General features: G+C 45.2%; 1 protein-coding gene across 1 annotated transcript in view; it reads right to left on the reverse strand.

The window, feature by feature from the left end:
- The window catches only part of FNTB (farnesyltransferase, CAAX box, subunit beta), an 86,574-nt gene that overhangs the window by 58,446 nt on the left and 7,548 nt on the right, over positions 1 to 20,580 (reverse strand). Inside the window, exon 2 of the mRNA XM_007449027.1 lies at positions 4,981 to 5,045. Within this exon, the coding sequence (XP_007449089.1) occupies positions 4,981 to 5,045 (65 nt within the window). The remainder of the gene's footprint in view (positions 1 to 4,980; positions 5,046 to 20,580) is intronic.

A 20,580-nucleotide genomic window follows, 5' to 3' on the forward strand; every position in this document is an offset into this window, starting at 1 on the left:
AGCTAGAGCTCTTTCCCTTTCCTTTCTGAATAATTCAGCTCCAAAGCCATTCAATTAGATGGAGCAGAACAAGCCAGGCTCTGTGCAGGGGTGGGGTGGCAGGGCACACTGCAGGGCACGAGTGCTCAACTGGCTGAGGAGGGCATCTGTGTGGCTGCGGAGAGAGGGGTGGGAGATTGGGACACACAGGAATGACCAAATAAATACATATATTTAGGCTGTTGGCAGTCTGGTTCCACTGTTGGAGAAGTAACTTAGAAATACTTGTGTACCGTGCAGCATGTACAGTACAGTCCCATGCCCTCACCAAGCTCCAGTCACACTGCCTTGGGTGCACTCTGCTCTTCTCAGTCTCAGAGCTGTAGCTCATGTTTTCCCTCTGCCTGGAAAAGTCCCACCACCTCCTAAACTGGCCAATTCCTACTCACCTTCCAGGTCTCAGTCTAAGAGTCACCTTCTCTGAGAGGCCTCTGCTACAGACTTAATGTGTACATCCCTCCAAAACTCTTATGTTGAAATCCTAATCCCCAGTGTGATGGTATTAGGAGGTGGGGACCTCTCTGCATGGTGATTAGGTGGTGAGGGTAGAGTTCTCATGAAGGGATTAGTGCTCTTATAAAAGAGACCCCAGAGAGTTTCTTCCGCCAGGTGTGAATACAGTGAGAAGATGCCATCTATGAACCTGAGGGCCGGGTCCTCGCCAGACACCAGATCTGCTGGTGCCTTGATCTTGGACTTCCCAGGCTCCAGAACTGTGAGAAATAAACGTTAAGTCACCCAATCTACAGGAAGTTGCTACAGCAGCCCAAATAGACTGAGACACCTTCCCTAATTTACATCCAACCTAATTTACACCCTCCCTGTTACTCTCTCTCGGAGCGCCACGTTCCCTTCTTAAGACAGTTACCTCAGGGCTTCCCTGGTGGCGCAGTGGTTGAGAAACCGCCTGCCAATGCAGAGGACACAGGTTTGAGCCCTGGTCCGGGAAGATCCCACATGCTGCGGAGCAAGCAACTAAGCCCGTGCGCCACAACTACTGAGCCTGAGCTCTAGAGCCCGCAAGCCATAACTACTGAAGCCTGCGCACCTAGAGCCCGTGTTCCGCAACAAGAGAAGCCACCACAGTGAGAAGCCCATGCACTGCATCGAAGAGTAGACCCCGCTCGCAGCAACTAGGGAGAGGCCCACGTGCAGCAACGAAGACCCAACGCAGCCAAAAATAAATAAATAAAAGAAAGAAATTTTTTTTAAAAAAGAGAGAGGGAGAGAGATAGTCACCACCTCGTTAACTATGTTCTTTGAATTCATTTGTTTAATAACTACCTTCCCCATGAGACTGAGAGCCCAGCAGGAGCAGGACCTGGGTCAGCCTTGCTCACCCTGTTCCCAGAGCTCAGCAGTGCCTGAGCCCCTAGATACCGTTGCCAAATGGGTGAAGGAATGAATGACTTTAAATGAACACAGCAGACAGAATGACAGCAAACACACTCCCTCCCCCTAAACGTGGACCATCCCCGAGACTCATGCCTTTGCTTGTGACAGATGAGAGAACAGGGATTCAGTCCATTGTTGGCTGCTGGGAGGGTTTTAAACCCACTAAAGCCAGGGGCTTCTCCAGTCAAAAAGTAAGCCTCTGGCACATAAGCAGTAAGTCACTTGAGAGAGGGTGGGAGGGAAGATGAACTTACTTGTCTGAACCTTGGAAAGAACAACAGTATAAAGGACCACATCTTTTAACTGCTCAGGATTTGGAAAATGCTAAAGTATCATCACATAGAGAAATGGCAGAAAACATGGAAGCTGAGCAGGTGCCCGTATGAACACTGCTTTGAGAGCTTAACTCAGAGCATTTTGGCTTCAGAGCAACTGCCAACACTTAACCTTTAGTGCTCTATTAGCATTATCAATATTTCCCCCTTACAAGGAGCACCAGGCTACTTTTTCCCAAGAAAAAAACAATTTTTTGTTTGTTTGTTTTTTGGCCAGGCTGCACAGCTTGAGGGATCTCAGTTCCCAGACCAGGAACTGAACCTGGGTTACGGCAGCGAAAGCCCGGAATCCTAACCACTAGGTCACCAGGGAACTCCCCGACAATTTAAAAATTTTATGTGAGTGAGTGAGTGAGTGAGTGAGTGAGTGAGTGAGTGTGTGTGTGTGTGTGTGGTTTATGCATTTCAGGTGCCTTACTAAAGCTAATATAATACATGGAAAAGGGTAAACTCATAAGCATGTGAAACTGTGAGAATGACTAACCACGGGGAAAGAAAAATTAACTTTTATGGGAAAGCAGGATACTGATAAACAAAACTGTTCAAAGCATGGTCCAAAAGCTCCTTGGGAGGGACCACCTCACTCCAGGAGAGAATGCATGTTTCACAGTCTGAGAGTGAGGAAAGTCATTTCTGGGATGGGGAATAAACTGTAGAATGTAACAACATTTAGCTTCAGCCTTGAATTTCAGCCCAATCTTCTATTTGGCAGTGGCTCTGAAAGGCTGAATAGATGGATGCCTTGTTCAGCATCATTCCTGGCATCCCTGGACCTGGGCATGGTCAGTGATCCTGGGAGTGTGTGTGATTCTGCCACATCTGATCAGCAGCATGACCTCAGAAACACAAACAAGCCATGTCACCTAGATTAATTGCTCTATCTGAATATTCACTTTAGCTAACAAGGAAGTTTCGTTCCTGCAATATAATACTAGACTTTTAAAATTTGACTACTAAAATGTTAAATATTGTAATTGTGATAGTAATTTAAAATGCTGATAAGTTTTCATATTTATTCTTTTTTTATTTTTATTTATTTATTTATTTTTATTTTATTTTTGCTGTATGCGGGCCTCTCACTGTTGTGGCCTCTCCCGTTGCGGAGCACAGGCTCCGGACGCACAGGCTCAGCGGCCATGGCTCACGGGCCCAGCCGCTCTGCGGCATGTGGGATCTTCCCGGACCGGGGCACGAACCCGTGTCCCCTGCATCGGCAGGCGGACTCTCAACCACTGCGCCACCAGAGAAGCCCTCATATTTATTCTTAAACACCAGAAGTTCATTCTATGGTGAAGATGTTTGGCTCCAGCCTTATATTGATAAGTTGATTTACATTCTCATCCATTTGGCCACAGTGTGTAATATCTCTAATATTAATTAGCATGCTGTGACATAAGATGCTAATTAGCATCCTTTAAAACACTCATTTTCATAGGCAACAATGACAAAATGGGAAATGTCAGGTTCCTGACATAAACCCAGAGCCCTGGTATATTCTATTTCCACAAAGGATACAAACCCAACAGAAACATTTTTGTTTTCCACCCACACCTGACCTAAGACCTATGAATCAGGGGGTTTTACTCCTTTACTGTCCTCTACCGCCACTCCCAAAACACAGCTTCTTCCCAGATTGTAACCTCATATTCTCCCTCCCATCTCAGTAAGAATAAAAGGGAAGCCCAAGGGCTCTATTCTGGTGGTGGGTGAAAAAGGAATGTCAAATGATCAAAGGTCCCTTTGGAAATATAGAGGATATGTGTCCACAGAGCTGGAGACAGGGCACAGCGACTCAGAGCACAATCAGGTGAGTCATCGCGATGCAACTCTAACCACAAACCCCTCCTGAAGCCACCATGCCCCTCACCATCACCAAGTCCTACCACCTCTGGGGAAACAGCCTGTACTGGGCAGAGAGCTCCTTCTCCCCGAGCTGTTTACACAAATGGTGTCATTTGCTAAGCTCACGACAAGAGCAATAATTCATTTACTGAGGTCTGGGCTACGGGTTAAAGTAGAAAGTTAGGTTAGCAGTTTGGAAGAAGACCCCTCTGGTTAGTCGATGCTTTCCTTTTCTGCTCTAGGGAAGAAGGATGAAGAGAACTTTTCCACCTGTCTTTCCATTTTTCCAACTGTTTTCTGCCTTGGCTAATCAGAATATTTTAACTAAATTTCTTCTCATGGAAATAAGGAAAAAATGGAATGGTGGCAAAAAAAAAGACACAAAGTTAACTCAGGCTAGAAATATCTGTAATGCTCCAGTACGCAGAAGTACCCCGAGACTGGCTTGCCAGGAGTTAGTGTGTTAGGAGGCCTCAGGAAATTGGGAGACATGATAAAGGAGGTCAGGCTGGACCTCAGACCCTTCAGCTTCCCATCCAGACAGAATCAGCCAGCGACCCAACTAGGAGACTGTCAAGGAAAAGTGCTACAACATTAAGATAAAACAATGACCAAACACAATTTGGACTATTGATCAGGAAAGATAATGAAGCAATCTGTGATTAGAAGAGAAATGCTAATAAATGAAATAACCTTATGAAATTCTAGTGTGATACATTACATAATTGGGGGAAAAAAGAGAAAATGAAGGTTCAAATTAATAAGTTTCTGCTTATAATCCTCCTTTTGGAATTTCTGACATCAAAGAGCTCAGAAGGCTTCAACTTACTAAGCACCAAGGAAAACAAAAGGCATTTTATTTCTCACTTGAAATGTCGCCCTTGGGAATCTGCTGCACAATCACCAGTAAAGGCCAGGCTGGGAGAAGCTCAAACTTCTCACATTTTCCCAGTCAAGTCATAATATACATAAAAGGAATCCATCCTTTGCCATCCCCCTGGACTCTACATCTGTTTCAAAGTGTTATATGAAAAGCTTGAGAGTTCTGAACACCAGCACAGCAGGTGAGAACTAAGCTTCACGATCATGAACTTCCTCTCTCCACCTTCAGAGCTCAGAGTTCAGGCCCTGAGGGCATCCCCATGTAACACCTGATGGCTCAGTTCAAGTGAGCAGCTCCTCTAGACAGTATTCTAATAGTGGCAGGAGCTGGGGTCAGGAGCATCTCCAGGGAGCCACAAGGTCAGGGAACACCAGCCTCACAGCAGACTCATCCCCTGAGGTTGGACAAGCTCAAGGAGGAAAGAAAAAAGGCTCCCATGGGAGATGGTATTTCACGGATCCCCTCAAACACTTAACCACAGCTTACCTTGGTACAAGGTGGTTGAACTTGTAAGAACTGAAGACCTCTTGGATCTTTTCTTCTACTTTTGCCTGGTAAGGATGCAGGAGATGGGAGAGAGAAAACAAATACAGATGAGACCTTTATCAACTTTATGTTCCTATTGCCACAAATGCCTACCGGCTAGAGTTCCCTGGTGTGACTTTGTACCTCACAGCATAACAAGACTGCATTCAGGGGCTCTGCAGGATGACAGGCTTGGGACAAGGACAGAGAGAGAAAGAATGCCCTGTACCCACATTAGCATCACAACCGACTTCTCCAGTAAACTAATCCATGATATCCAAACTAATGATGATCCTGGAGTTTGGCACCCTGGCACCAGTTACTCAGGGAGCAGGTGAAGATGGACCCCTTTTGCTTGAAAGACCTGTTCTTGCCTGCTCTATGAAGTTGTTTAGGTGTTCGTTAACTGGCCATTCTCAAATATGCAATTAATTTCTGCCAAGGCTCCTACTTCTTATTGTCAGATTTAATGGTTTAAATATAGATTGAACAGTATTAAAATCCCCAAAGGGATTTACAAGAACATCAATCACGGAAACACCAAAGAAATAGCACATCTGGTCATTGGACCTGTGTCACACACCAGACTCCACAGTCCCATAAAACAAAGGATCTTGGAAAGTCAGGTCACAAAAGGAATGAGATGACCTATCTCCTCTGAAGATCACACCATGATGTGGTCACACAGCACAGCTTCTGTAAGGAAAGGGTACGGCAGTGCAGGAGGGGGCTGGTCAACGGGATACAGGGTTTCACCTTCACAGCCATCCCTGCTTTGTGGTGAGGCAAGTCCTTGCTGAGATTTCAAGATATATAATAATGTCCTCTCTGGGAAATATCAAAAATGCATTATTTGTTTCTGAAACACCTGAGTTAGAGCTTCCAGTCCCTTCGACAAGTGTCCAAAAATCACAATGAGGGGAGCAGTGATGTGAATCAGCTAAAATGGCAGCCCATCTAAAATTCATTTATATTTGGTTTTAGGATATGCTTTAGTATTTGCCTTTGAACATGAGTTTCAGGGATTACCTGGCCAAGAATTTATAATACTTCAAAAAACAGACTGAAGTCACTGTGAGAATTCGACTCAGAAGAAGTAAGAAAGTTCTCCCAGACCCCTCACGATGCTTTCTCCATGCCAGACACTGATGTGGGACTAATACAAAGCACCAGCCTAAATGAAACACAGACTGCATTTTTCAGTTGTGCCTTCCTTGGCTATACGTTGAAAGGGATAAAAAATATATATATACGAGAAACATATGTCAGGAAGATCATTAAATAAAAATATTTGCCTACCAGGTTTGGACACAGAGTTTTTCTGGGCAGGAGCGCACTGTGCCCCCCTTTGCCTGCCAGATCAGTAAAGCTATTCTTTCTGCTTCACCCGAAACTCTATCTCCAAGATTCGATTCAGCCCCAGTGCACAGAGGTCGAGTTTTCAGCATCACTAGGAGTAGAACTGCTGGATAATTATGATAACTTTATGTTTAATCATTTGAGGAACTGCCAGACTGTTTTCCAGAGCAGTTGTACCATTTTATATTCCCATCAGCAGTATATGAGAGCTCCAATTTCTTCTTCACATCCTCAGCAACACATTATTATCTATGTTTCTGATCATAGGCATCCTAGTGTGTGTCAAGTAGTATCTCACTAGTTGTTTTTTCTTAAATAAATTTATTTTATTTATTTATTTTTGGCTGCGTTGGGTCTTCGTTGCTGCATGTGGGCTTCTCCCTAGTTGCAGCGAGCGGGGGCTACTCTTCATTGCACGGGCTTCTCACTGTGGTGGCTTCTCTTGTTGCAGAACACGGGCTCTAGGCGTGCGGGCTTCAGTAGTTGCAGCACGTGGGCTCAGTAGTTGTGGCTCGCGGGCTCCAGAGTGCAGGCTCAGTAGTTGTGGCACACGGGTTTAGCTGCTCCGTGGCATGTGAGATTTTCCAAGACCAGGGCTCGAACCTGTGTCCCCTGCATTGGCAGGTGGATTCTTAACCACTGAGCCACCAGGGAAGTCCTCACTATAGTTTTGATTGCCTTTCCCTGATGACTAATGATGTTGAGCATCTTTTTACAGGCTAATTGGCCATCTGTAGATATTCTTCGGAGAAATGTCTATTCAGATCTTTGTCCATTTTTTAAATTGGGTTGTCTTTTTATTAATGAATTGTAATAAGCCCTTATATATTCTATCAATAGATACAAGTTCCTTGTCATATTCCCATTCTGTGGGTTGTCTTTAGGAACTAGTGTATTTTTTTTTTTTTTTTTTTTTTTTTGCAGTACACGGGCCTCTCACTGCTGTGGTCTCTCCCGTTGCGGAGCACAGGCTCCGGACGCGCAGGCTCAGCGGCCATGGCTCAAGGCTCCAGCCGCTCCGCAGCATGTGGGATCTTCCCGGACCGGGGCACGAACCCGTGTCCCATGCATCAGCGGGCAGACTCTCAACCACTGCGCCACCAGGGAAGCCCAGGAACTAGTGTATTTTTTAATAGAAAAAGATCACTTCAGGGCACAAAGTATGATTTTTAGAGTACAAATTTTAAAATAATACTAGCAATAAGCCTGTATTTTTTTTGACAAATACTAATGGATTAATATAGAAACTAAAAAATAGTCATCTGAGGGTAAGAAAATGAAAGTAATCCCCAAATATGCAACATCCGTTTCTGCCTCTCCTTCTCCACATACAATACAGTCTGCGAGTGTGATATAAATCTCAGTAATTTTGTCACTGGGAAGATGTAAGCATTCTTTGAATGTTCTGATTTGCATAGTGGAAGGAAAGGAAGAAAGCTAGTTGTATACAAAAGTGTTAACACAGCAGGCCTGAGACTACTATCCTTAGAAAGGCCTACTTGAAAGGTAGACCCTGGCTGGAGTCTGGGAGCCTGGATCTCGGGAGGGCTCTCACCATTCCCAGAACAGATAAGAGAGGCTCACTGAGCCTAAACTGTATAAACAACGTGGTTTATGGTGAACAGCTATCTTCCTTCTGGGAGTCTGGAATTATGCTAGAAAGAGGGTGCCTATGTGACCAGTCCCAGTAAAAACCACGAGCACCCAGTCTCTAATGAGCTTCCCTGGTAGCTCTGCATGTGTGGTCACAATTCAATGCTGGAGAAATTAAACACGTCCTCTGTGACTCCACTGGGAGAGAACTCCTGGAAGCTTGTGCCTCGTTTCCTGCAGACTTCACCCCATGAGCCTTTTCCCTTGGCTGATTTTGTTCTGTAGCCTGTTGTTGTAATAAATCATAACCATGAGTACAGCTATATGCTGCGTTCTCTGAATCTTTGTGTAAGCAGATAAGGTAGAGGGTCCCCGGAGAAAGAAAATCAGGCATGGCTTTCTTGACATAAGAGAGGCCATTTTGGCCTAAGCCATTCTGGGATCTAAGCCTGGCCACAATGCTTGCCCTTTAATAGGTCTTAGAAATCAATGATCTTAAGAGAAGAAAGAATGCAGATGCTGACTGTTATCAGGCAAGAGAAATAACAATAGCAAAGATAATATATTAGTTATAAAGACTCCCAGTTCTCTTTCAATGGTAAAGAGTAGCCTGAAGCCTCAACCACCAGATGTACTGGAACCTAAGGGCTGATGATGTTGACCTTTTCTGAACTTCTGACTTCAATCAACTAAAGCTTGGACTCTGTTGACCACCCAAGCCCCATCATGAATATGCATGTACCCTTAGCTTTAAACTTCCCCAATTTTGCTGTTGGGAGAGACACTGCTTTGGGAAAGATCCCCAGTGTTCTCCTTACTTGCTGCAAGTAATAAATCCTTCCTTCTCCCGATCTTTGGCTTGGTTGTGTCTTTTGGCTCAACACTCACCAAGAGGCAAACCAGTTTTCAGGTAACACTAGTAGTGAATCAGTGAACCTAGGAGTGGTCTTGGGGACCTCCAAAACATTAGGAGAATGAGAAATTTAGCCTTTGAAACAGAATTAAGAGAAGCAGTCACAACAATTGCATAATGTCTATGAAGCAAGATCTATAATTAAATTTCTTTTTAAAATTTTATCAAAATTCTCACTTCAAATATAGGAGAACTGGGGGTAACTATTAAAAAACTAAGTTACCTAAGTCATGAAGAACTCTCTACACAGCTCTCAAATCAGAATTAGGAAGGGAGGGAGGGAGGGAGGGAGGGAGGGAGGGAGGGAGGGAGGGAGGGAGGGAGGGAGGGAGGGAGGGAGGGAGGGAGGGAGGGAGGGAGGGAGGGAGGGAGGGAGGGAGGGAGGGAGGGAGGGAGGGAGGGAGGGAGGGAGGGAGGGAGGGAGGGAGGGAGGGAGGGAGGGAGGGAGGGAGGGAGGGAGGGAGGGAGGGAGGGAGGGAGGGAGGGAGGGAGGGAGGGAGGGAGGGAGGGAGGGAGGGAGGGAGGGAGGGAGGGAGGGAGGGAGGGAGGGAGGGAGGGAGGGAGGGAGGGAGGGAGGGAGGGAGGGAGGGAGGGAGGGAGGGAGGGAGGGAGGGAGGGAGGGAGGGAGGGAGGGAGGGAGGGAGGGAGGGAGGGAGGGAGGGAGGGAGGGAGGGAGGGAGGGAGGGAGGGAGGGAGGGAGGGAGGGAGGGAGGGAGGGAGGGAGGGAGGGAGGGAGGGAGGGAGGGAGGGAGGGAGGGAGGGAGGGAGGGAGGGAGGGAGGGAGGGAGGGAGGGAGGGAGGGAGGGAGGGAGGGAGGGAGGGAGGGAGGGAGGGAGGGAGGGAGGGAGGGAGGGAGGGAGGGAGGGAGGGAGGGAGGGAGGGAGGGAGGGAGGGAGGGAGGGAGGGAGGGAGGGAGGGAGGGAGGGAGGGAGGGAGGGAGGGAGGGAGGGAGGGAGGGAGGGAGGGAGGGAGGGAGGGAGGGAGGGAGGGAGGGAGGGAGGGAGGGAGGGAGGGAGGGAGGGAGGGAGGGAGGGAGGAAGGGAGGGAGGGAGGGAGGGGGGAGGGAAGGAAGGAAGGAAGGAAGGAAGGAAGGAGGGAGGGATCGGCTTCAACATAGGGATGCTAAAGCATGTCTGCTTTCCCTGGCCTTTCATTTTATCTTGAATTTCCATGTTTCCTTTCCATCCAGAAGGAAGGGACTCTTCTATTTTAGTTAATTTATCTTTTCTGCATGAGAGCTCCCACAGGCAAGGCAGCTACCAACTGAGTACAATACAAAGGGTTATTAACAGCCCTACAACAGCAGATAATTTTCTCTTGCATAAATAGCAAAAAGCCCATAGGTTCATTTCCCTTGAGCACAAAGCACACAGTTTGTGACCATGTTAATGAAAGTGATATGGCTCTCTTGGGAGGAGGATGACATCCTAAAGCATCTGTTAGGTTTCAGAAACATTGCTACATGAAATGTTATAAGAAATGCCATCAGGACTAGTCACCAAAAAATTCAGTCCCAAGGGATTAGCTCTTCAAAAATTTTAAACAGCCTGAAATAAAGGAATCTTGATTGGCTCCTGATTCAAAACACACACCAAAAAGATATAAAAAGAATCTTGAGACAATTGGGGAAATTTCAAAATAAATTGGAGGGAATTCCCTGGTGGTGCAGTGGTTAGGACTCCATGCTTTCACTGTTGAGGACCAGAGTTCAATCCCTGGTCAGGGAACTAAGATCTCACAAGCCACATGGCTTGGCCAAAAAAAAAAACAAAACAGAAAAATAAATAAATAAAACATAAAAAATAAAAATAAATTGGATATTAGATGATATGATACAATTACTTTTAATTTTCTTAGGTGTGATATTATTGCCCTGATGCAGAAGAACATTATTCTTAAGAGACGCATGCTTTATTATTTAGGGGTAAAGTGTCATAATATCTTCATCTTACTTTCAAAGATTCGGGGGAAAAAAAACAGTCATATACATATATACACATGTGTACATACGCACACATATAAACATACACACACACACCCCCAAAGGAAAAGTTGTGTCCATCACTGTGAAACAGGAGGGAAGGGGGCAGGGCACTACCCATGAAAGAATGACATAGCCATAGCCCAAAGACATGACATAAACTGATTAGAACCAAATGGGTCCAAGATAGCAGACAAGTCACCTTCCACTAGACCTTGAGTCTCAGTATACACTCGCTGTAACACATCAGGAACTAAACGACACACCCACAGGCACCAAGACAGTTCTAAGACTAACCATAAGGATCAAAAAGTGGGCGGTGGGGCTTCCCTGGTGGCGCAGTGGTTGAGAATCTGCCTGCTAATGCAGGGGACATGGATGTTTGAGCCCTGGTCTGGGAGGATCCCACATGCCGCGGAGCAACTTGTCCTGTGAGCCACAACTACTGAGCCTGCATGTCTGGAGCCTGTGCTCCGCAACAAGAGAGGCCGCGACAGTGAGAGGCCCGCGCACCACGATGAAGAGTGGCCCCCGCTTGCCACAACTAGAGAAAGCCCTCGCACAGAAAAGAAGATGCAACATAGCAAAAATAAATAAATTAATTAATAAACTCCTACCCCCAACATCTTCTTTAAAAAAAAAAAAGTGGGCGGTGGCCCAATTCCTGGAAATCCCCACCCATTCCTAGCAAAAATAAATAAATTAATTAATAAACTCCTACCCCCAACATCTTCTTTAAAAAAAAAAAAGTGGGCGGTGGCCCAATTCCTGGAAATCCCCGCCCCTTCCCAAAATAGCTGAAATACTCCTGCCACTCATTAGCCTATGAAATTACCCAACCCTATAAAAACTGACAACCCCTTACCCTGGTGCCTTTCTCACCTTCTGAGATGGTCCACACTCTGTCTGTGGAGTGTGTTTCTCTCTAAATAAATCTACTTTTTAAAAAAAAATAAATTTATTTATTTATTTATTATGTTTTGGCTGCCTTGGGTCTTTGTTGCTGTGCCTGGGGCTTTCTCTAGTTGTGGTAAGCAGGGGGCTACTCTTTGTTGCGGTGTGCAGGCTTCTCACTGAGGTAGCTTCTCTTTGTCGCGGAGCACAGGCTCTAGGCATGCGGGCTGCAGTAGTTGTGGCACGCGGGCTCTGTAGCTGTGGCTCGCGGGCCCTAGAGCGCAGGCTCAGTAGTTGTGGCACACAGGCTTAGTTGCTCCATGGCATATGGGATCTTCCCGGACCAGGGATTGAACCTGTGTCTCCTACATTGGCAGGTGGATCCCTAACCACTGCACCACCAGGGAAGTCCCTAAATCCACTTCTTACCTATCACTTTGTCTCTCACTGAATTCTTTCTGCGATGAGACATCAAGAACCTGAGCTTCATTAAGTCCTAAAACCAGGTGTGTGATCTCAGTTGGAAGACTGTGGGTTTTGGCCAGGTTCAAGTCCCAGCCTCGTGGGTTCAAGTCCCAATCAGGTTTTTGGCCCGGTTCGAGTCCCGCCACATGGGTTCAAGGCCCAATCTGAGGTGCATGGTTTCAGCTGGCAACCACGAAGGGACGGTGATAAGGTAAGAATGTTGAGAGTTAGGTTTTGGTCCTAAAGAGGCCCTTGCGATGCTGCGAGCCAGGTATACTGGGGTGGACGCTCTGCCAATGTCTGCTCATTTTTGACCGGTAGGTCAATCCTGTTGCTTGTGCACATGCAACAGCAGATCCAGGACAGAACTGTTAATCTCTATACTCATCTCCCTGACTCTGAGGTTTTTCTCCTACATTCTTGCATTCTTGTTCATTCCTACTCCATTTCTTTCTTCCTTCTGTTAACTCCAGAAAACCTGTGTGACCACCAAGGTGTACTTTTTATTGCTTTTACACCCCTCCCTCTGACCCTTACAAGTGCTGACCCTTTTTTTTTTTTTTTTTTTTTTTTTTGCAGTACGCGGGCCTCTCACTGTTGTGGCCTCTCCCACTGCGGAGCACAGGCTCCGGATGCGCAGGCTCAGCGGCCATGGCCCACGGGCCAGCCGCTCCGCGGCGTGTGGGATCTTCCCAGACCGGGAACGAACCCGTGTCCCCTGCATCGGCAGGCAGACTCCCAACCACTGCGCCACCAGGGAAGCCCCATAAGTGCTGACCCTTTATTCCCAACTTATAGCTAGACCAACTCCCACTCATTATCAACACCATTGGGGATGTCTTCTATGCTGTTTCTTTGTCACAACTTTTTGGGCACTAACACCTGGTTGGGAGACTACCCTGGAAGGGACAGCATCTAAAATCATAAGTGCAAATCTTCACCAAATTGCACGGTGGATTTTACTTAAGAGTGGAGTTTTGGACAGCTCAGGAGCTTGTCTAAAATGGGTCAGGCTGCATTAATCCCAACGAATACCCCTCTGGGCCATATACTCTGGGATTGGGAAAGAATTGGACAACAGGAATTAAATGGAAAAAACTTAGTAGGTTATGTAATCAGGTTTGGCCACAATATGAGTTAGGAAATTTCAAATTGAGTGAAGTACCCTGTGTTCAAATTTCCATGGCCTTGTATCTAGGCAATGGAACCCAAAAGGAATTTAAGGCATGTGTAGCTTGGAGGGATAACTCTAGGAAGTACACTGAGTACATTTTAACTGACCCACCCTACAGGGCCATGGATCCCGAAGGAACGTGGATCCCTCGTCCCCGAAACAGGCCCTTTCGGCTATGCATTTCATAGCCCAGTCTGACCCAGACATCAGGAGCAAAATTCAGAAAACAACTGCTGGTCCTCAGACTCTGATGAACAATTTGTTCCAATTGGCTTATTTGGTTTTTGGTAATAGGGATATGGTCGAAAAGGCTGAAATCACCCAGAGAAATATGCAAAAGGCCCAGATGACGGCAGTGGCTTTGTCCACTCAGAGACCACCAAAGGGGAAGTTGGCTTTTCTGGGCCAACCTGGCCCTGGCAGACCACAAGGCCCATGGGTAGCCATACAAGGCCAGTGTACCCTGTGTGGATACAACGGACTGGAGGGAGGATTGTGATCAATGTGCCCTTTGCAAACAGCCAGGGCATTGGAAGAGGGAATGCCCCATACGCCAGAGAGCGACTGGGGGTCCCTCAGCCATTGATGGTTTTGCAATCAGAAGACTGAAGAGGCCCAAGGCCGAAAGTGGCTCTGCCTAGAGATACCATCTACATAACTAATGTAGAGTCTTGGGTGGTCATTGATGTGATGGGCCACATGACAGAATTTCTTAAAGACAATGGTGCAACCTTGGTCTTAACCCAAGGGATTGGAAACCTTAGCAATCATAAGTAATACGTAATGGGGTTGTTAGGGAAGAGACAGGGGCACACCTTCCTGGAACCCCTTTTGTGCAAGATCAATGGCCAGCTGTTTTTACATTCCTTCCTGTTTGTGCCTGACTGTCCCATCCCTTTAATGGGAAGATATTTATTAACTAAGTTAGGGGCCACTCTGTTTCTTGAGGGGCAAGGGAACCACCCTCATCACCAAATGGTTCTAACAAAAAGCAGAAAGGAACAGATAATCTGAAGCTAAAATAGAAGTCTTCGTAGACCCTGGAATGTGGACTATCAAGGTTCTGGGCTTGGCCAAAGGTATCCAGCCAGTGGTTATTAAGTTAAAAGGGTTATATAGTGTCTAAATATAAGGTACAAATTTTTTAAACCTAGGGAAGATCCTCAAAAATGTTTGTAAATAGATTACCAAAACAGGAGGCCACTGGTCTGACTAAACTAACCATAGCTGATATTCAGAGCCTGATGGGAATTTTGGAAGAGGCCTTCTCCCCTAAGCTCAGTGAGGAAAAGTAAAACTTTCCAACTTAAATGAATGGGTATGTCAGTCCTTCAATATCATTGAGGTAACCACCCAATTCTTTGAAAAAGAAAACAAGACAGTCCTTGTTTTACAAATGTAGTCTTTACAGGACCGGAGGTGTGGCTCCAAAAATAATCCAAAACCCACCAATCCTTTCGCCACTCCCCAAACCTTCCCCATTTATCTTAAGAGACTTGTAAGTATTAAACAAAGGGAAAACAGTCATCCTAGGAGGAACTTGCCTGTATCTTTGAGATGCAAGTGTCCTATCTGGTCTTCTCAGGAACCCTTATCTCTGCCATCTTTTTAAAGGCAAATTTTAAAAGAGAGGGTAAAGTAGTTTAGAACTTGACTTGTCAAGGATAACCAGAAATCCTAAGTGTCTTTTCTGTAAACACTAGTAAAAAGGGTTTAGCCATCTACATAAGGTGACCTTGACTTGTTCCATCTGCCAAAAGCCCAATTTGAATCCAACCCCTTGTAACTGATAGGTTTTATGTTGTATCTGACTCAGGACTGAAATTTTGGAATGGGAACTATGAGGCCTCTGTGTTTGTTTGTGTGTTCATATGTATCTATATGTGTGCTGTAGGCGTGTGATATTGCCACAAATGAATTCGTAAAAGAGCTCTACTTAATTGGCTTAAAAAAAATTAAGTGCTTATATAAATAGAAAATAATCTGGCCAGAATGCATTTCAGGTTCATGTCATCTGAAAAATATTCAGTACTAAACTGATATCTGGTATTGAAGGTAGCTTAAGCTTGTTGGTTTGATTAACACAGACCTGTTAGAGTCATCAATGATCAAGGTCAAGTATAATCCTTCTGTTGTACCTAGGTTTATTAGAGGTCAAATAAGACCTTTTTCTGTTACAACTTTGTCAACAAGAAAAGTAACTCAATGTGAAAAAAACTTTTAAGAAAAGTAAGATATGTGTTTTTAGTAAAAGAAGGTGTGAAGAATGAAGAATACTGAAAAGAGTTATACATGACCAGGATTTTCTAAGACTGGATTAAATTTAGTTGGGTAAATGGATTTTGCTGCGAATGGGCTGGGACAAGACTGGAGTTGGTATGTTTCTTTGCCTTTTAAGTGATCTGTATTGGTTTTTGAGATCTTCTGTAACTCTAGTTAGGGAATAAGTAATGTCTCACAGTGACCTATGATCTTATTTGACCAAGTGTTTTGAAACTTTTTGACAAGCTTCTCAAATGTCAAATTTTAATTGTTTCTTTTGATTTCCAGCTAACTTTGGGGTACTTTAGAGGGCCCCTCAGGTATCTTAAAGAGAAATATTTAACTAGGATTATTTGGTATGTTAAGTTAAATGTAATCATTAATAATTCTGGCTATTATAACCACGTTTCTTTATCGATTACACTGTTATCAGATGTTTAACCATGCCTTTTAAGCCTTTTGTCATTTACAGATATTTTTGTCCTCTGATGCTGTTACAAAAAGTGCTTCATCATCAAGGAGATTCGCAGAAAGGCCTTGGAAGCAGTTACAACAGTTCCACACCAAGATGATGGCTATGCGAGGATTCCAGCCCATACTGACTTAGAACAAGGAGCTGTCTTGCCCCTGTGGCCCCTAGATCAGGCATCCAGAGATTTTTACTCCCTGACAGGCAGGGTGAAGCAGTTACAGAAGACGGACCATCGCCCTTCTGCTTCCCATGAGAATATGGGATAGGGGCTTCCCTGGTGGCGCAGTGGTTGAGAGTCCGCCTGCCGATGCAGGGGACACGGGTTTGTGCCCCGGTCCGGGAGGATCCCACATGCCGCGGAGCGGCTGGGCCCGTGAGCCGTGGCCGCTGAGCCTGTGCGTCTGGAGCCTGTGCTCCACAACGGGAGAGGCCACAACAGTGAGAGGCCCACGTACCGCAAAAAAAAAAAAGAATACGGGATAAAATCTCTGAGGGGGGAATGAAACAGGAGGGAAGGGGGCAAGGCACTACCCTTGAAAGAATGACATAGCTGGAGGACATGACATAAACTGATTAGAACCAAATGGGTCCAAGATGGCAGACAAGTCAACTTCCACTAGACCTTGAGTCTCAGTATACACTCATTGTAACACATCAGGAAGCTAAATGACACACCCACAGGCACCAAGACAGTTCTAAGACTGACCATAAGGATCAAAAAGTGGGCGGGGGCTTCCCTGGTGGTGCAGTGGTTAAGAATCCGCCTGCCAATGCAGGGGACATGGGTTCGAGCCCTGGTCCGGGAAGATCCCACATGCCGCGGAGCAACTAGGCCCGTGCGCCACAACTACTGAGCCTGTGCGCCACAACTACTGAGGCTGTAAGCTGCAACTACTGAAGCCCGTGAGCCTACAGCCTGTGCTCTGCAACAAGAGAAGCCACCACAATGAGAAGCCCAAGCACCACAACGAAGAGTAGCCCTGCTGCACGAAGATAACGCAGCCAACTATAAATAAATTTTTTTTTAATTTTTTTTAAAAAAGTGGGCAGTGGCCCAATTCCTGGAAATCCCCGCCCCTTCACCAAATAGCTGAAATACCCCTCCCACTCATCAGCCTATGAAATTACCCACCCCTATGAAAACTGACAACCCCTTACCCTGGTGCCACTCTGGCCTTCTGAGATGGCCCACACTCTGTGGAGTGTGGTTCTCTCTAAATAAATCCACTTCTTATCTATCACTTTGTCTCTCACTGAATTCTTTCTGTGATGTGACATCAAGAACCTGAGCTTCATTAAGTTCTGAAACCAGGTGTGTGATCTCAGTTGGAAGACTGTGGGTTTTGGCCAGGTTCAAGTCCCAACCTCATGGGTTCAAGTCCCAATCCGAGTTTTGGCTGGGTTTGAGTCCCAATCTGAGTTGCATGGTTTCAACTGGGTTATCTCCACCTTTGTCCTTTTTTTTTTTGTGGGGGGTGCCAAGCTGCATGGCATGTGAGATCTTAGTTCCCCCGACCATGGATGGAACCCATGTCCCCTGTGGTGGAAGCGAGAAGTCACTGGACCGCCAGGGAAGTCCCTCCACTTTTGTCCTTGACAAGACTATCTCACAATTCTGTAGAGGTAGAATTTGCAGAAAACTGATAGTAATGCAAACAATTTCTGTCCACAGAAATACAAATTGTATCTAGTAAAATGGAAGTACTTATAAATGCAAGTAATAATGAATATTGCCCAGTTTTGCATGCATTTGCAAATTTACTTCAGCATCCGTATCTGACTTTAAAGGTGGTATGTTGAGTTCCTGTCTGAACTAGTTGTAATATCTTACTGGGCCCATGAGTCAAATAAAATCTTGGACATGTGTTCATTTTATATTTGTGTGAGTCTTGATTTTATCTTCTTTTAAACTTTATCCTTGAACAGTTTATATGGCGGGGGGGGGGGCGATTAGGTGGAGGACAAACAGATACTGTCAATTTTTCTGTATATTTGACATTTTTTGTAATAAAAAGTTGGAGGAACCAAGATTCCATCATAACTACTTTATCTAGGTATAAGAAAGATTTTTGAAAAGTCAAATACATCTGCACACACACACACAAACACACACCAGTACTTTATATGTATAGTAGCTAAATAAATGTTTAAACCAATTAGAGAGTGTTTCTGTCAATTTAAAAGCAAATACTCTACAGTGTGACACCAGCAGAGACTTTCCTTGACCAAACTTTAGTCAGGCTCCTCTGAATCCTCCTCCCAACTAGGCCTTGACTTTTATACTTCTGTGTCCATCATCATATCACCTATTTTTAGCAAGAATCCTGCTAAGTTGGTTTAGCCAGAATCCCCCATCCCCACTATCTGATCAGGTTCCTCATCCTCCACCATCCCCCAGTGACGTGTGACCACCTTGGCCTGCCTTCACAAGGAATCCTGTTAAGTCAGTTTAGCCAGATTCCCCACCTACCTTTGGTGATTCCTCTTACTAATTTACCATCCACCAATCCCCCCTCCTTGCTCCTTGGCTATAAATTCCCACCTTTCCTTGCTGTTTTCAGACTTGAGCCCAATCTCTCTCCCCTACTGCAAAACCCCATCATAGCAGTCCTCCTTGAACAAAGTCTTCCTTTAACAAGTGTCATGAATAATTTTTTCTTTAACAATACCTCTCCACACCCACCAGCAGAATGACTAAAGTTGAAAAGAGGGAAAACAACAAATGTTGGCAAGGATGTAGAGGAACCAGAGCCCTCACACGTTGCTGATGAGAGTGTAACATGTCTGATCACTCTGGAAAAGGCCAGCAGTTTCATTTAAAACTAAACATACACCTACCCTGTGATCCAACAATTCCACCTGTAGGTTTTTACCCATGAAAACACATGATCATAAAAAGACTTCTACGAGAATGTTTATAGCAGCATTATTCATTATATCCAAAATCTGGCAACAGCTCAGTGGTCCATCAATAGGAGAATGGATTAAAAAACCAGCAACAGCAACCATTAGATCAAGTAGCTCAGAGGCAGTTTACCTGCAACCAAGCTGATCTTGTTAAGTATGTAAACTCTCAGGTCATAGACGTATAGAATCAGAAACTACTGGGATGCGGCCCACCCAGAGGATTCTTTTTAACAAGTCCTCCAGAGGATTCTGATGCATGCTGACGTTTGATATATCAAAGGTTTTTTTTTAGTAGTGGTAACAGTCACTGGATTTCAGCTCAGAGGCTGATGCTTGAGTTTGACGTCAAATAGGACTTTCTTTTTTTTTTTTTTTTTTTTTTTTTGGAACTTAGTTGAAGAAGAATTTGGAGCCTCAGTGGGTTCCTTGCATCTGTAAATCAGTGCTGTAGGGACATGGTGCCAATAATTTTGCGGTACGAGGGCCTCTCACTGCTGTGGCCTCTCCCGTTGCGGAGCACAGGCTCCAGACGCGCAGGCTCAGCGGCCATGGCTCACGGGCCCAGCCGCTCCACGGCATGTGGGATCTTCCCGGACCGGGGCACGAACCCGCGTCCCCTGCATCAGCAGGCAGACTCTCAACCACTTCGCCACCAGGGGAGCCCAGGACTTTCTTAACTTATAATTATTGCTGGGTTTTTTTTAACCTGCTCACCACACTTTTCTTCTTCTTAATTAGCAAAGGATAAACGAAGGTGAGAAGGTAAAACATTCCTCTGAACAAATATCCTAATACTTTGAGTACAAAATTCAGAGGGAGGTCAGAGTTGACCTAGTCTCCTTAACGAGCTGTTATTCCTCTCTATCAAGGCTGAGATCCCTTATGAACCATGAGTTCTCAACCCTGGTTGCATATTAGAATTACCTGAGGAGCTTAAAAAATACTGATGCCTGGGTCCCACCCTCAAAGGTTCTGTTTTAATTGGTCCAGGGTACAACCCGGGGTGGTGGGGAAGACCAAAAGCTCCCCAGGTGATTCTAATGGTCAGCCAGGTTTGAGACCCACTGCCCTCACTGCCAATTCCCTTAAAAAACCTTGTTTTAACATCAGGTCTTCCAGAAGTAACGAAGGAAAACTAAGTTTAAATCATAAACCAAAATGAACACTAGAAAAAAGTTCCCAATGGCCTACAGATCCACAGGCTATGTTATCAGCAGTAACCTGCCTCATTCAAAGGACAGGTGCTTATCATCACTATGCTATAATATTCAATAATCCTCCTCTAACAGCACTTTTCATTAAAGAATTCCTAAAAGCCCATGCATATATGAAAACTTGGTTTAAGGCAAAGAGGGGAAAATCCAATATCAAAGGAGAAAACATGGACAGTAAGTGTTGCTAGTGTAAAAATTACTTCCTATCTCTCATCCTAAAAATAAATAAACAAATTCCAGGTTGATTAAATTTGAACATGAAAAACTTGAGTCAAGTCATTAAAACAGCATATAGGAGAATATCTTTATATTCTTGGGATAGGGAAA

Source organism: Lipotes vexillifer, unplaced genomic scaffold, assembly GCF_000442215.2.
Source record: "Lipotes vexillifer unplaced genomic scaffold, Lipotes_vexillifer_v1.1 scaffold629, whole genome shotgun sequence".
In the NCBI taxonomy this organism is placed as follows: domain Eukaryota; kingdom Metazoa; phylum Chordata; class Mammalia; order Artiodactyla; family Lipotidae; genus Lipotes; species Lipotes vexillifer.